At 51.9% G+C, this 15616-nt stretch overlaps 1 protein-coding gene across 4 annotated transcripts in view; it reads left to right on the top strand.

The window, feature by feature from the left end:
• Positions 1-2560: 2560 nt before the first annotated feature.
• TENM4 (teneurin transmembrane protein 4) overlaps positions 2561-15616 on the top strand; it is a gene marked incomplete at its 5' end in the record, with an annotated part of 389850 nt that continues 376794 nt past the window's right edge. For 3 of the 4 annotated variants that reach the window (XM_081239120.1, XM_081239119.1, XM_081239118.1), the window contains 2 exons: positions 2561-2798; positions 5306-5575. In XM_081239120.1, coding sequence (XP_081095246.1) covers positions 2576-2798; positions 5306-5575 — 493 coding nt within the window. The remainder of the gene's footprint in view (positions 2799-5305; positions 5576-15616) is intronic. The other variant, XM_081239117.1, reaches the window with a different exon arrangement.

Below are 15616 nucleotides of genomic sequence, written 5' to 3'. Positions count from 1 at the left end.
CCCTTCCCGGCACTGCTCCCCCCTCCAGGGTCTCAGTTGCTCCAAGAGGAGCTTTTCTCCACTGTCACTTCTTTCATCCCGACCTCTTCTTTTTCTCTCAATTAAATGCCAATTTGAGGGACTTCCCCGGCGGTCCAGTAGTTAAGACTTCGCCTTCCAATGCAGGAGGTGCAGGTTCGATCCCTGGTCAGGGAGCTAAGATCCCACATGCCTCGTGGCCAAAAAAACAAAACATAAAATAGAAACAATATTGTAACAAATTCAATAAAGACTTTAAAAATGGTCCACATCAAAAAAAAAAAACTTTAAAAAAATGCCAATTTGAGTGTGAACCACGACTGATCTCCCATCGGTTGACAAAAAGTAAATATTTACTGAATTACTATATTAAGACTGAAAAGGAAATGAGAGCAAGGCAAATGTTCTCCTTGCCTCTTCTTTGTAATAGGGAAGCCATGAGTTTGGGGACTGTGTTCTTAATTTGCAATTACTGAGCCTCTGCCTTGAAGCCAATGTCTTCAGTCAACAGGTACACACACTGCTAAGAGACATAGTCATCCACCAATTTAACAGCCTAAAATGTGTCTCAGACTTATTAACATATGTTTGAGGGAACGTTCCTTCTCCAGTTATAACTCACATCTAGCTGGAGCCTTCCGAAGTATGCCTTTTAAAAATAAAAGGTGGGTTTCTTCTGATGATAATAATGGCGAACATGTATTGAACACCCATTGTGTATCAGGGATCATATGTACCAGGGACATGTATTAACTCACTTCATCCTCAGAACCACCTAAGAGGTGGTTCTTCCCTCTTGGGAGGGAAGAGAGCATCCTCAGGCCACAGGGATACCGATACCTTCAATGTCCACGATCAAAGGCAGAACTCGGAAATCGCTAGCCCTCAGGACAAAACTGACCCATCAGTGTGTTTAACTTGGCCTACGTGTAATAATGGATTACATTTAAAAATCATACATTTTACATCCAAGTCCAAATTTCCAGCTTGTCATAAAAATTCACAAGACCCCCTACACTCGTATGTCACAGCATTGGTAGGCACTGAACACCCACTGCCCCGTTGGACAGGCCTGCCCTCTTTGTTGGTCAGAGGCCCCACCCTGGGCACTGAGACTCCTTGATGACAGCTCTTGCTCTGTTGTTTCTCTAATAGGACAGTGACGCAGTAGGTTTTGTATACCCATGTTGCTCTGGAACGTGGAACAATGAAAGCTCTGAGAAGGTTGTATGTTTCAAGAAAGAGCGCTCATCATCCTCTGTGCAGGATATCCTGCTTTCCGCCTGTGCTGACCTCCTGGCTCTCGTAGGGGGCTACGTTTGCTACCCCAGAGCCAAAGGAAGACATTTGGGAAGAGAAAGATGGTGTCATAACAGCTTTAAAAAATGTGTCGGCCTAGGGCAAAAGGGTCAAGATGGGGAAAAGAGGAGAAAGGGAGATTAGGAGCTTCCTACCAGCCACACAGCCCGGCAAACCCGACATATGTGGCAGGTGCTGCGGCTTCCCCAGGTGCCGATGGTGCCTCCAATGAGATGGATGAGTCTGGAGGTGAAGGAGTTCTCTGATCAGCATGGTAGTCCAGGCCCAGCCTAGCTGGAAGGACACTTCTGTGTGGTGGGAGGGAGGGGACTCAGGGAGCATAATAAAATAGGAAAAACTCGGACTTTAGAGCCAAACAGACCTGGTTTCAGATCCTGACTTTGATACTTACCACCTGAGTCACCTTGAGGGAGGTTTGGAACCTCAGTTTTCTCATCTGTCAGATGGAGACTGGTTGGCTGTTTAATTAAATATGCATTGGAGGCACGAGGCTTCACTTTAGGTGCGACAGATCAGGAGTGAGCAGAACAGGTAAGGCCCCTGCTCTCACGGTGCTTACATATGATTGCAAGAAAACAGACAATAAGCAGGTGATTATTTAATTATCTGGTGGTGATAACTGTGGATTGGTTGTTTATACCTTGGCTCATTTCCAGAAAAGGTTGGAGATAGTAATAATATCTCAGGACGTGTGACAATTGAATGAGATAATATATGCAAAGCGCTTACCCCAGTGCCTGAATATAGTCGTTCATTTCACAAATCCTTAAAGAGCCCCTGTTCTGTGTGAGGCCTTGTCCCAGCCGGAGGCCTGATAGGAACACACACGTGATTCGCATCTATAGCGGGATCGGGAAAACTAGTGCCCTCTGGCCTTTGTTGTCAGCTTCCTTGACAGGCATCACTGAAGGAGAGGCTGAGGGCATCTCCACAGGGGAGATAGGTCGGTCGTGTAGCAGGAAGAGAAAGGATTCATCATTACATGCCTTGGGTGCAAGTCCCCCTGTGCTACTTACGGCTGCGTGGCCCTGGAGCGACGCCCTCACCTCCAGAGCCTGAGGCCCCTTGTCCACAGCGCTGCGGGGTGAATCGAGGTCCGGGATGGACCCGGGGATTGCCTTTGCCCCCTGGGGCCGGAACTGACGTCCTTTCTTTGGTTTCTCGGGCTCCAGACCACTCGGCCCTGAGTGCGGCGAGAACCCTGTTCGTGGATGTGGAGGAGCGCCGGCCGGAGGCCATGGACGTGAAGGAGAGGAAGCCGTACCGCTCGCTGACCCGGCGCCGCGACGCCGAGCGCCGCTACACCAGCTCGTCCGCCGACAGCGAGGAGGGCAAGGCCCCGCAGAAATCCTACAGCTCCAGCGAGACCCTCAAGGCCTACGACCAGGACGCCCGCCTCGCCTACGGCAGCCGCGTCAAGGACATGGTGCCGCAAGAGGCCGAGGAGTTCTGCCGGGCAGGTGAGGGCGGCCGGGGCGGGGCTTGAGGCGCGCCTGCGCACTGGTGTACCTCTCCCCCCTCCCCCCCGGGCGTGGGCGGGCTTGAGCAGCGACTGGAGCCCAGCGAGGTGGAGGGCGGCCGTCCGCAGCAGCACTCCGCTAGTTTGGCACCTAGATCTGGTCCGAGCCTGCCCTGTAGTTCGTTCTTAGTTCGTTTTCATGCTTAACCCCTTCGTGGGCGTAATGAGGTGGTTAGGAGCTGAGTTCTGACCACCACCGGCTCGCCTCTGAGCCTCTCCTGTTAGATGGCCATGAGTACTCGCTACTGTACTGAATTGTCCTGAGGACTAATGAGATGACGCGTTGCGAGGTAAGTGCGATGATGCCATGCCTCTCCCGCTAGGCCTGGACCCACGGGAAAGCTGACCTGTTAACAAGGCTGCCTCTCCTGCTTTAAAGACGAGGAGGGGTCTTCAGCTCTTTCCCATTTGTGGTCAACAGCTCAAACTCTGACATCAGACAGACCTGATGTGAATTCTGGCTCTTCCATTTTTACTGCCCTCAGTGTCTTCACCTGGGCAATGGGATCACAGCCATGCCTCCTAATTGAAAGGTGGTGGGGAGGATTGATGAGGACTGGAAATAGAGCACTTGACACTTGCACAGAGCAGGTGCTTCAGAAATGCTGCCTGCTACTGATTGTCATCTCTGGGTCTCAGTGAGGGGAGGGGACAAATGGTGAGCCCTGCCAGGCCCAGGTTGGCCTGGATGCCATCCTAGCGCGTGAGGCTCCAAAGGGAGCCCCTCTTATCTTCATAAATAACAAATGAGAAGCATTCTCAGCTCATAGGCAGGCATGGGCACTGCAGCTTACAAAGTTCTCTCTCTCCCATTACCTCCCTGGAGCCTCAAAAATCCTGTGAGGGTAGCCGAGTTCTCTCCTCCCACCTTCGCTCTCCCTTTATCCATCCTCCAGAGTACTACCAGAGAGTGTCTGTCTGATTATTTAACTACCTTTCGCTGAGCACTTACTCTGTGCCAGGCTGGACACGGAGCTGACTAGGACCCCGGGAGGCACAGGGGTTCCTGGTTAAGAGCGATGCACACGACTGGGAGAGGAGGCCATCCCTGGGGGCTCCCCTCCTGCCTCACGGGCAGTTCCTTCTTCCTTCCTTTGCAGGCTTGTCCTCTTCAGTCCTGACCCTGGTTGCGGGATCCTTCAAAGCATGGGCATCTTCCTCTTCTCTCTTCTTACTCCGCTCACTCTCATCCGCAAACCTCTCCTCTGAGCTCCCACCCTGATACCCCGCCCTCTGCCTCTGTGCTCCCAGGACACTCTCCGTGGATCCCCCGTCTTTGGGCTTTAGCCCTTCATCATGGTCTGGGCTGTGTGTCCCCCACTTGACTGTGAGCTCTGTGAGGTCAGGCACCACGCCCTGCTCGTTGCTGTAGATTAGTACCCGACGGCAGCTTGGATTGGGTTAAATGTGGTGCTGCCTGGTTGTAAGTCCATTTCCTAGATCGGTGGTTTAACTGGAATATGATCCTTAGCGCCTTCGTCTACCGGTCTTTCTCATCCCCCAGAACACTCATGGGAATGTTAAAAATATGGAAGAAGCTGTCCCTGAGTAAACACTGAGTACTGTGGAGGCTGTGTTTCCCATGGAAGTCAGTATCCCCTTTGTCCGTCAAACACTGATCCCTGAGTGAACTCCCCTCACCCGTGTCTTCCCGGCCTCTGTCGTGGGCACAGCCAGGCTTTCCCGGGGCCTCGAGAGACCTGTCAGCAGCCCAGCCTCGGCTGTGTGCTTGGCTCCCTGGGTTACCCCAGAGGCTGCTGGTTCCTGTCACAGCCCACCTGGTGTGAGGAAACAGAAGGCAGAGCCGACCTCCTTGTGCAAGGCCCACTTTTCTCAGCCAGTCACCATCTTCTTCACTTTCCTGCTCCAAGCTTTCCTGACCTGGCTGGAAAGGAACGTCTGGTCCCAGGGAACCACTGGCATTTCATGGACCAGGCTTCTGCCCTGCTCAGGAGCCCCCCTTGCTGGCAGGCCCTCCCTGGGCTGGAAGAGGAGAGCTGAAGCTCTCCGTCCAATCTAGCAGACATGTACTGAGCCCCTACTGGGTACGGGGTTGCCTTCTAGGCCCGGGGATTTAGGAATGAACGGGACACAGCCCCTGCCCCCGTGGAGCCATCTCAAGCAGAGGACCCAGGCTCTTACGCAGTTCTGCTCTGCAGGATGACCAGGGCCGAGGACTCTCAGAGGCAGCTCGGAGGAAGAAGCAGTGACTCCCACACAGGGTGCAGGATGAGGGGAGGCTTCTCAGACAAGGAGCCATTTGTATTGGGCCCTCCATAAAGGGGTGGAGGGTTCGGGCTGGTGGAGAGGGTGCAGAGGAAAGGCCCGGGCATCGAACATCACAGTGAGCTCAAAGGACAAGAGTGAGTCCTAGGGTAGGGGCCGGGCTTCTGGTGGGGAGATGACCCCCCTCACGCCCTGATCAAGCTCCCCTGCCTTCCCTCCTAGGCACCAACTTCACCCTGCGTGAGCTGGGCCTGGGGGAGGTGACGCCCCCGCACGGGACCCTGTACCGGACAGACATCGGCCTCCCCCACTGTGGCTACTCCATGGGGGCCGGCTCCGAGGCCGACCTGGAGGCCGACACTGTGCTGTCCCCCGAGCACCCCGTGCAGCTGTGGGGCCGCAGCACACGGTCGGGGCGCAGCTCCTGCCTGTCCAGCCGGGCCAACTCCAACCTCACGCTCACCGACACGGAGCACGAGAACGCGGAGACCGGTGAGTGGCCCGCTTGGCCTGTGCCGGGCGCCTGGGTTACGGGGCCGGGGCTTTAGTCACAGTATTGATCTGCTCCATCCCTTGGGGCTCCGGTGAAGTCGGTGGAAAATTGCTTTGCTCTCCGTCGTCAAAAGGCAGAGCCTCTCGCAGGGTCGCGTGAAACCCCCGCCCGTGGGTGACAGGCCGGAGACGGGTTGCCGCACTTTCATTCCAGATGAGAGGGGTGCCGAATGGGGCAGGGTTACTGCTTACAGGGTGCCTGTGCGGGTGGGAGCAGACGGGCCGGAGGAGAGTGGAAGCCCATCCCCTGCAGCTCATCCTCTCTGGCGGTCACCATGCCTGGTCCTGCGGAACTCTGCTCACGCAGCCTCCAGCCTCCAGGGGCCCAACCACCCTGGGCGCCCGTCACGCGTGCTGCCCCACCCCAGTGTCTTACGCTGATCAGAGGATAGCTTTCCCACGAAAACCGTCATGCTGGAGTAACTCAAAACTCGTGTTTTTACCCCAGCTTTCCCATGATCTCATCTGCAGATTGGAGGAAGTGCTATCTCTGGACTCTATTCCGCTCTCATCTCTGTAGCTCTCTTCCAAGTCTGGAGAGATGCCGTGGGAGAAAAAGAGGACAAGTTATTCACACATCGCCTTCTTTGTGGGGAAGGAAAGGGAGCCGCGTTTCAGGGTATTCCTCTTCACTCTCGGACCTTGCTGGCAGATCTCTGGGGGGCCCTGAGATAGATGCAGCCCTGCAGTGGGCCACCCGCTGAGGGAGTTTCCCTTTCTGTGGCATCTTGTGCCCACAGTCTCTGGGCAGCTTGTGGATGAAGCCTACGTGGAGGAAGGAGGGTCCTGGTGGAGTCTGGCAGCCAAGACTTAGGGAGGGTGGCAGAGACCAGGACAGCCCCTCTGCCCGGGGGAGGGCTTTGTTTCCCAGAGGTGCAGTGAGGGGATCTGCTGGCCCTGCCACACCAGAGGTGGGCAGGGGGACGTGGGGATGGCAGTCGGAACGAGAACTGGAAGAACCAAGCCAGGTACCAGTGCCCCCTACTGGTTTCCAGCTGTAAATGCAGGATCCTTTGATTCCTCCCCAGGATGTGGGGGGAATTGGAGAAGTGGTTTAGGGGTGGTGGGGGGCGTGTGTGGAGACACCAGGTCGGAGGTGAAGGCTTAGGTGGGTTAGTCTCTGGAAAGGATGCTCCAGTGGGTTATGCACGACACAATCCCAGATTTGGGATCAGGCAGGAGACTAGGTAAGGTCAGGGTCAGGTGGAGAAATCCATCTCCTAAAAAAGTCAGGTGCAGCAGAATTGCAACTATTTGTTCCACCACTGCTGCTAGAGAACTCGGAGTTTTTCCTAGGGACGCACCTGTTTGAGGGGTGGAGGAGCAGCAGGTCCCAGATACCAGCTTGGCAGTGTCACCCTCCCCTGACACTCCACCAGCCCTGGGAGGGGGTCAATGACCTCAGAAGCTGAAGGGGTTCCCCTCTGTGTAGTGGGGAGCCATCCACACTCCCTCATCCACCTTCCCACCTCCTAGGCCCAAGCCCAGCCAGCAGCCCCCTTCTCTCTTCTGCACTACATGCTGAATTTGATGTGCGAGGCCTGTGCAGAGAAAATGGTGTCTAACTGGGAGGCAGGAAGCCTCAGTGCCATCACTGACCTGGGGTGTAGCATTGGATAAGTTAGATCCCTTCTCTGGACCTCAGTTTCCTCATCTGTAAAATTAGTTTTAATGAAATCAGCATTCCTTGTATTCTGAGAATGTTAATAGCTCTTAGATGGAAGAGGGGTGGAGGGGAGTGCTCTGTGGTAAAATAATGTAGGAAACACTGAGTTAAAGGAATTTAAACCAGTTTCCTTACTGCAGGACTTCTCAGAGCCTTTAATACGTTAATATGCATGCTAACCGAGATATTAGCAAGGAGGGTTCTATGCAGCATCCCCCAAATTGATCTGAGAATAAAAAACCCTTTATTCTCAGAGCATGCACTGGGACCAGGGTTCCAGTGAACACTTCTGGAGAATAAGTGAGCTGAATCACCTGTAGGCCCTTCTAGATCTAGGATTCTGTGATTCAAAGTCCTTACATTAAGGTGAAGGTGCACAAGAGGAACATGATAGTAATAACAACAATACTAGTTAATACCTGCTACTGATTGTTAGACCCCCGTGCCCAGTGCTAAGTGCTTAGCTGTATGATCTCATTTACTCCCTCTACAACACCTTGAGATAGGTTTTATTACCCTCGCTGTACAGGATAAGGAATCTGTAGCCCAGAGAGGTTAAGAAACCTGTGTAGGTCACATAGCTAGCGAGACGAGATTTGAACTCAGGCCTGTATGATTCTAAAACCTTTACCCTTGTGGCCCTAATTATAGTGAATTTCCTCTGCAGCAAGTACTTGGGTTGTTTGTTCGTTTGAAGGCTTCTTGCCATGGTGACAAATGATCATTTTTCCATAAAATCATGACAGAGTGAGGCACACACCACCCACTTTATTGTATATTCCCTGAGAGCTGAATTAAGCCTCTGTTGGGTGATAACGACATAGTCGGCGAGCCTGAAGAGCTTCAGGCTCTGATAACAGGGACAGGGAGATGGTTGCCTGCTTCCCTGGCCACACCACCCTCTCCTTCTGATCATGCATTTCGGCATTGGGCCACAGCACTCTAAGTCTCAGTGTGCTCACGGAAGATGGGCAGGCAAAGGAGGTGGGCAGGTGGATCTAACAAAGAGCTCCCCCCTGGCCGCCTCATCCCTTCCAGGCCTGGACTTCCAAACTCAGACATCCTGCACCTGTCCACTTGCTTCAGGCTGGAAAATTATATTAGTGGCTTTGCTATACTGGAGTCTAAATAATGACAGTAACTCATCCTGGCAGTGAAGGAGCCATAGGGATGGCTCCCCTTTATCCACCGAAGGAGGTTGACAGCTTTGTTGTCAACCAGAACTTACAGCTGAGGACTGGGGCTCGGAGGTGAAGGGCGTGCGGCGGCCGTGTACCTAGCTGAGCTGGAGCCAGGCTCTATGCAGAAGTCTCCGTTCTTTCCCGGCTTCCCCCCTCTTCTTCCTGCCCCTTCCGCTCTCACATCTTTCTCCCCTGCCCTCGTCTCTTTCTCTCGCATTCATCCCCCTGAGCCCAGTTCTCTCTTTTATCTGTGATGAGAACTCTGATCTTACCATCAGAACAGGGCTTATCAGCCAACACATCGCATTACGGCCAGTTTCAGGAGCAGCGGGAGGCCATGCTGAGGACCTTTCATGTCAAGCTGCTGCACAAGGGTCATTGCCTTCAACCCTCATGACAGCACCGTGGCACTCCCATTTCCCAGATGGGAAAACTGAGGCTCCCAAAAGGTCAACTGACTTGCCAGAGTCGGCAAAGCTTGGATTTGAACTCAGGTCTCTCTGATGCTATAGTTTGAGCCCTCTGCCCGCCTCTTTTGGAATCAGCAGTTGAGGACACCAAAGCATGACCCCCAGCAACTTCCAGCCACAGGAACATCGACTCTGCCTCCACATCCGGCCTTGCATTAGTCAATAGTAATTGTCAACAGTATTGATAGTGGTGGAGGCTTTTGCTGAGGTCATGGTGAAGCTGCATGCAGCTGCCATCAATAGTAACTTTTTATGGGGTCCATTAAAGCCAATTTCTGCCCCCGAAGTTTAAAGTCAGCAGCTTTTATGTCACTGCTTAATATCCAAAATAAATACAGAATTGACAGGGTAATGTAAACACAAATCTTTCCCCTCAGGGGCATCAGGCAGAGCCGGCCCTCAGGCCTCTCCTGCTGGTGGAGCCACAGCAAGCAGGAGCTGGCATCATGCCAGGCACACACTTGGCATCCTCTAAGTGTTTTTTAGAAAACAGAGGTTGCAATGTGAGCTCCATTTCCAACCATGGGGTCAGGTGGACACAGTGTCTGTTTTGTAGATTCGTTCTGTGATTTGTTCTGTAGCTATGCTGAGCTCCTTCAGTGGACCAGGCATCGTTCTAGAATCAAGAATCTAGGTGAATAGCAGGGGAGGTGGAGCTATGACAACCTTGCAGCCCTATCTGTGGTGGAGGTTTAGCAGGCAGTGTGGCAGGGTGGAAAGAGCTGGTTCCAGATCTGGTGAGGAGACTTGGTCTCAAATCCTGGACCATGTCCCAGTTCTGAAACCTTGAGCAAGTCACCTCACCTCTCTATGCCACAATTTCCTCATTCCTAAAACAGTGTGCCAGTGCTTACCCAGGGCTGGGAGAAGGGAAATGGGGAGTTTGTGTTTAATGGGTATCAAGTATCAGTTTGGGATGATGGGAAATTTGTGGAGATGGCTAGCGGTGATGATTGCACAGCAGTGTGAATGCACTTAATGCCATTGAATCGTGTGCTTAAAAACGGTTAAAAGGGTTTTAGCTATTAATATTGTTTAAAGAGCTGTGGGGTGACCGTAGAAGGAGCCATTCGTTTTCCCCTGAGGGTGCAAAGGCTCATTCCTTCGTTCCACTCACATTGTGCACCAGAGTTTGAAGGCCAGCCGAGTAGGATTGCACTGAGCGTGAGGGATCTGAGAGAGGCATTCCCAGTAGAGGCAGGTTGCTGGAGCCAAGGTTTGGAGGCATTGAGAGGTGTGGTGGGTCTGGGGAATAGTGAGAATTTACTCCTGAGCTCTAATCCCAGAGGCAAATTGAGAAATTCACTTAGAAAAGAAACAACGAAACAATCACAGTTACACCCAAATTATCAAGCAGCCTGGGTATCAAAAGGGAAATTACTGGTTAACCTAATTAAGCAGCCAAATTGTTTATTGAGAGTCTGTAGATTAGGTGAGCATCTTCAAGCACAGTGAGAAAGCAGCTCATTACCAATTTAACTCCATTTATCCTCTACCCTCCCTGGCCCCATGCTCGCGAGATTTAGTTTTAAAAATCTGTAAGAAAAGCTCTCATTAATTCCCTGAGTGGCCAGAGTACTGTAGCTACTCAGCCGTTGGATACAAGTCTCCCTCCTCTAGGACAGGAAGCTGGGTTCGTTCAGCTGGGGTAGGGATTATACCCCAATATTTGACTACCCTTCTGGCCCATAAGCAGGCTCACACTCCCTCCCATACTGCAGAAGTACCTGATGTTTTCAGGGAATTCGAGTCTCTTACTGGACAGAGTTATCCACAAAATGAGGACTGTAAGCCCCCAAGTTCCAAAAAGGATTGAGGAGGGCCGAGTACATTCAGAGCATCTGAGAATCTGGGCGCTAGAAGGAACCTTAGAGATAAAAAACGCATTGATTCTTAACCTTTCCCCATTTCCTAGTTCTCTTAGTCAAGAAAACTACGATTTAGAGAGGTTAGGTGACTTGCTAACAGTGGCACAGCTAGTAAACGGCAGAGCCAGGGTTTGAATCCAGATCTGCCTCACTCCACTGTTATCTTTCTTGACCAGTGCACTCCGCAGTCTGTTCTGTTTTACAGAAACATGTTTTCATTAGCTCAATGCTAATAAAATATACACAACCTGAGAGATGATTCTTGCTGCATCCAGAAGGTAAACTTCTTTGTCACTGTTAGAAACTGCTGGAAGAGAAATTGAATCCGTAACCTGTTAGAGCTACTCAGGACCCTAGAGATGATACCAGGTCACTCTCTAATTGTGACATGCTGGAGAGAAGACATTTAAAGTAGACATTGTAGAGGTTTAAGGGGAAAAGTCCAACCAGTAGGTTTCTGAGAAGGTTTTATGGAAGAAGTGCTGGTCCCTGGGCTTTGAGGGACGGGAGGGATTCTACCAGGTAAGGAGGGGGAAGAAAGGGCATTCTCTGTGGATGAAGGCATGGAGGAGGACAAACGTCAGGTGTGTGCCATGAGGCTGGAACATCGGGTGTGACTGGGGATATGGGGGCAGAGTGTGCTGGGAGGCAAAGTTGGAGAGTTCGGCAGATCCTCTGTAATTTAACAGCTGTTTGTTGAGCACCTACTCTTTTAGGTATTGGGGTTCCAGCCTGATCCAGACAGACAAAACTGCCCCCTCATCAGTGGGGAGACTGATCAACAGGTTTAAAAACTACATTATATAGGATGTTTCAAGATGTTAAGTGTTACAGGAGAGGGGATAGGGAATGCCAGGGTGGGACTGGGGGTGCAGCCAGAGGAGGCTTCACTGAGAAGATAGCCCGTGAGGTAGGCGAGGGAGCTGGTGGCGAGGAAGCCTGGAGGAAAAGCCACCCCGGCGGAGGGAAGGCTGGGTCCAGGGGCCGTGGGGCAGGAGGGTGTCTGGATTGTTCCAAAACATCAGGGAGGCCAGTGTGGCTGCAGTGGGGAGGATATCCGAGAGGGCACGTGGGGTAGGGCCCACGTGCAGGCCATTGCAGGGAGAATCACAGGAGGCTCCGGGCTGGGGACTGACAGGGTCTGACTGATACTTGGACAGGGTCATTCTGGAAGCTGCAGTGTTGAACTCCAGCGGGCTGTGTCTGAGTAGGAGGCTACTGCAGTAATTCAGGAAAGGGGGTGGGCGCTCAGGCCAGGACCAGTGCATGGAGGTGGTGAGGATGCGGTCTGTACCTGGGGAGGGGAACCAGCCGCCCTTCCCTGCTCCACCCCAGGGCCTCGTGAGCAGTGAGGAAGACCACAGTATTCTTAGGTTCTGTGACCAAGATGGGGTCCCAGGTACTCTAAGGGGAGGAGGCTCACACCTGATCCTTCTCCTGGCCTCACAGCTCCTTCAGCCCAGCTGCAGAGTCCTTTAGCGTTGGCCTGTCCCATGCCGCTCCCCACTGGCTCTCTCAAAGCTCATGGCCTTGGTCATGAACCACACCCCCTGTCCGTTCCTCACACCATACTCCCTCCATCCAGTTGCTGGTCATCTGGATCTCTGACCTTGTTGCCCGACTCCCGCTCCCAGCCTTGTCATGCGGCCCGCAGGAGACTCTTGGTCCCATCTCTTTGGTTACCATCTTGGCTTCTCTGTGTCCATAATTCCAGCCCTTCCTTCTGCTCAGCTGCCTCAGACTGCCTTGGTGAAGTCTGACCTGGGGCCTCCTCTCCGTAGCACCACCTCTGCTGGAATTGCTGTGATCTGGGAGCTGGTATCTGACAGCCACTAATATTGTTGTTCTTGTGAGTTCCTTGTAAGAAGACTTTAAATACATCCCACATCCGCTCCCCACTGGTGCGCACTGCAGCACTCCCTGGTGGGCAGTACGTGCTAATACAAGCACACCCTCCTTCTGAACTGGGAGGAGGGAAAAACAGACCCGGAAAGCTACGCTAAATTAAGATAGATTGCATTTGTGAAACTAGGTTAGGACCTGCTGTGTGTGCTGAGAGGTACAGTGATCTAGAGTTTCGCTTTTAATTTGAGCCAACATGACTTTCAGTTCCAGTGGAAGCAATGATGTGCACAATGACAAACTTCCTACCAAAAGACATTTGCAAGGCATTATTTCCTATTGTAAGCTCAGCTTTGTCCAGGGAGAGTGGCTCTTGGCCGGTTTCAACTTCATATAATCCAGGATGACTTCAGGGAAGAAAGAGAGTAACCGATGGTGAGGAAGGAGCTTCCTGCCCACAGGAGCCTAGTTCCAGTGCTGGGGTGTGTGGAATCCGGGGGTGAATCTGGTTTCAGTGTTAGGCTCTATCACCAGACCCAGTGTGACCTTGAGCAAGTTACTTCTCCTCTCTGGACGTCAGTTTCCCCCTGAGCCAAATGGGATCATTGGACTCTCAGGCAGCAAGGTAACTGGGAACAGCATGGGCTTGGAGTCACACTCAGAATCCCAACTCAGCCACTCAGGAATTGGGTGATGTTGTGCGAGTGACTGGATCTCACTGAGCCTCAGTTTCTTCATCTGCAACATGGGAATGAACACATGCCTACCTCCTAAAGCTGTAAGGAGCACAAAAGGCAAGTGTGCACGTGAAAGATACAGGGCTTCCTTTTCCCAGCTGTGGGCTGTAACTGATCCTGAAATCAGTGCTGTGTTCCCGCACCATCATTTAAAATAATGGGAGTGAATGGATGGGAGAGGAGCAGAATAGAATAGAGTACATCAAACGTAGTGAAGTCAGTGTTATTTTGTGAATTTTTATTTTAGCTGTACTTTACACACAGCACCTGTACTGGGTCGCCACTTACAATGTATTTCTTTCTTTTTTTTTTAAATTAATTAATTTATTTATTTTTGCTGTGTTGGGTCTTAGTTTCTGTGCGAGGGCCTTCTCCAGTTGTGGCAAGCGGGGACCACTCTTCATCGCGGTGCGCGGGCCTCTCACTATCGCGGCCTCTCCTGCCGCGGAGCACAGGCTCCAGACGCGCAGGCTCAGCAGTCATGGCTCACGGGCCCAGCCGCTCCGCGGCATGTGGGATCCTCCCAGACCAGGGCTCGAACCTGTGTCCCCTGCATTAGCAGGCAGACTCCCAACCACTGCGCCACCAGGGAAGCCCCTACAATGTATTTCTTACTATGCAATTCAGTTAAAAAAAAAAAAAGTTTAAAAGATGGTACTTGGCACATAACAGGACCTGATGAATGTTAATTCTTTTCCTTCAAGGACCCCTCAGTTTGAAGATTCCATGATTCATGCTGTCATAGTCTTGTCTAAAAACTATTGGCATAGTATTTCTAGGGCCCCCTTATGGAGAATGAGTGCATTTCTGGGCAGGGCCTCATGATTCAGTTAAAAGAAGCTGGGCTCCAGGATCAGATGGACTTGCCCAAGGTCACACGGCTTATATAATGACAGAGCTGGAATCCCTGGGTTGTAGGACCTGGCCATCTCTCCCCTTCCCTCCCACAGCTTCCTCCTATGTAAATGGCTGTTGGGGTAACTGATAAGCCCTTGAATAGCTACGGGCAGCAGAAAAAGCACCCCAAACAGGATGAGCTGACAGGAGGATACAGAGGCCTTAATCTGGGTTCACGTAACCAGCTGAATCTCTCCATCAGCACAAAGGCAACTGGAGAGGGACCCAGGGCAAACACGCATGAGTACCACATGCAGCCAGCATGTCGAGATGAATTTGGCTTCCCCCAGCCCATGGATCCTTGCCACAAATTTAATTTCACACTAATCAACCCAGGCTGACTGACCACAATATAGAAATGACTTTCTTTCCTTTAACTTTGGACTGGAGGAAAACATGTGAAGCAAAGTGTGAGGAAGGGCTCCTGGGGGTTCATATGGGTTTGAGACATGAAGCATAGCGGGCAGAGAGGGACAGTCATTACCCACAGGATCCCCGGAACCAGGCTCAGTGCAAACCCCACAAAAGACCTCTTTAGGGAAGAGGCCTCAGAGAAGCCCAGACCCTCCCCCAGACTCTTCCCAAAGCTACAGGCCCAACTTCCTCTGATGATGGGCTGCAGCAGTGGTGAAGGAAAGGAGCATTAAACTAGCCTCAGGTCTGACTCCTGGCTGTATGGACTGTTGGGGAATTAGCAAGAAGTTTGTCATGGCTGAGCCTATGGAAATTAAGAGTTGAGGCCTGAGAGGAAAGCTGGGTTCCAGCATGGTAGACGATGGTTCTGAATTGCTGGCTTCAGCCTTTCCCGTGAAGGTCATAAGAAACCCCAAAAAAAGGTTTAAGCAGGGAGTGGTCAAAGGTGGCAGGTACTTTCCCTGATTCATATGAGGACATCAGCCCATTAGATAGAGGGTTTTTCCCCCCATTTTATGGATGTTGAATGGATGGAATTGTGTCCCTCCCTAAATTCTTATGTTGAAACTCTCACCCCTAATGTGATGCTATTTGGAAATGGGGCCTTTGGGAGATATTTAAGCTTATTAGGTAAGATTATGAGGATGGGGGGCCCCTCCTGATGGAATTAGTGCCTCAGGAAGAGGAAGAGAGAGATTGCTTTCTCCAGGCACATACACTGAGGAAAATCCGTATGTGAACACAGCAAGAAGGCAGCGGTCTGCAAGCCAGGAAGAGAGTCCTCACCAGAACCTGACCATGCTGGCACCCTCCAGAACGGTGAGAAAATACATTTCTGCCATTTAGGCCAGCTGGTCTGGGTACCCCAGGCTGACTAAGGCCCCAAAAGCTTAAGTCACTTGCCAG

This window comes from Mesoplodon bidens (assembly GCF_964165515.1).
Source record: "Mesoplodon bidens genome assembly, chromosome: 7".
NCBI lineage: Eukaryota > Metazoa > Chordata > Mammalia > Artiodactyla > Ziphiidae > Mesoplodon > Mesoplodon bidens.
This window is presented reverse-complemented; position numbering and strand designations above follow the sequence as displayed.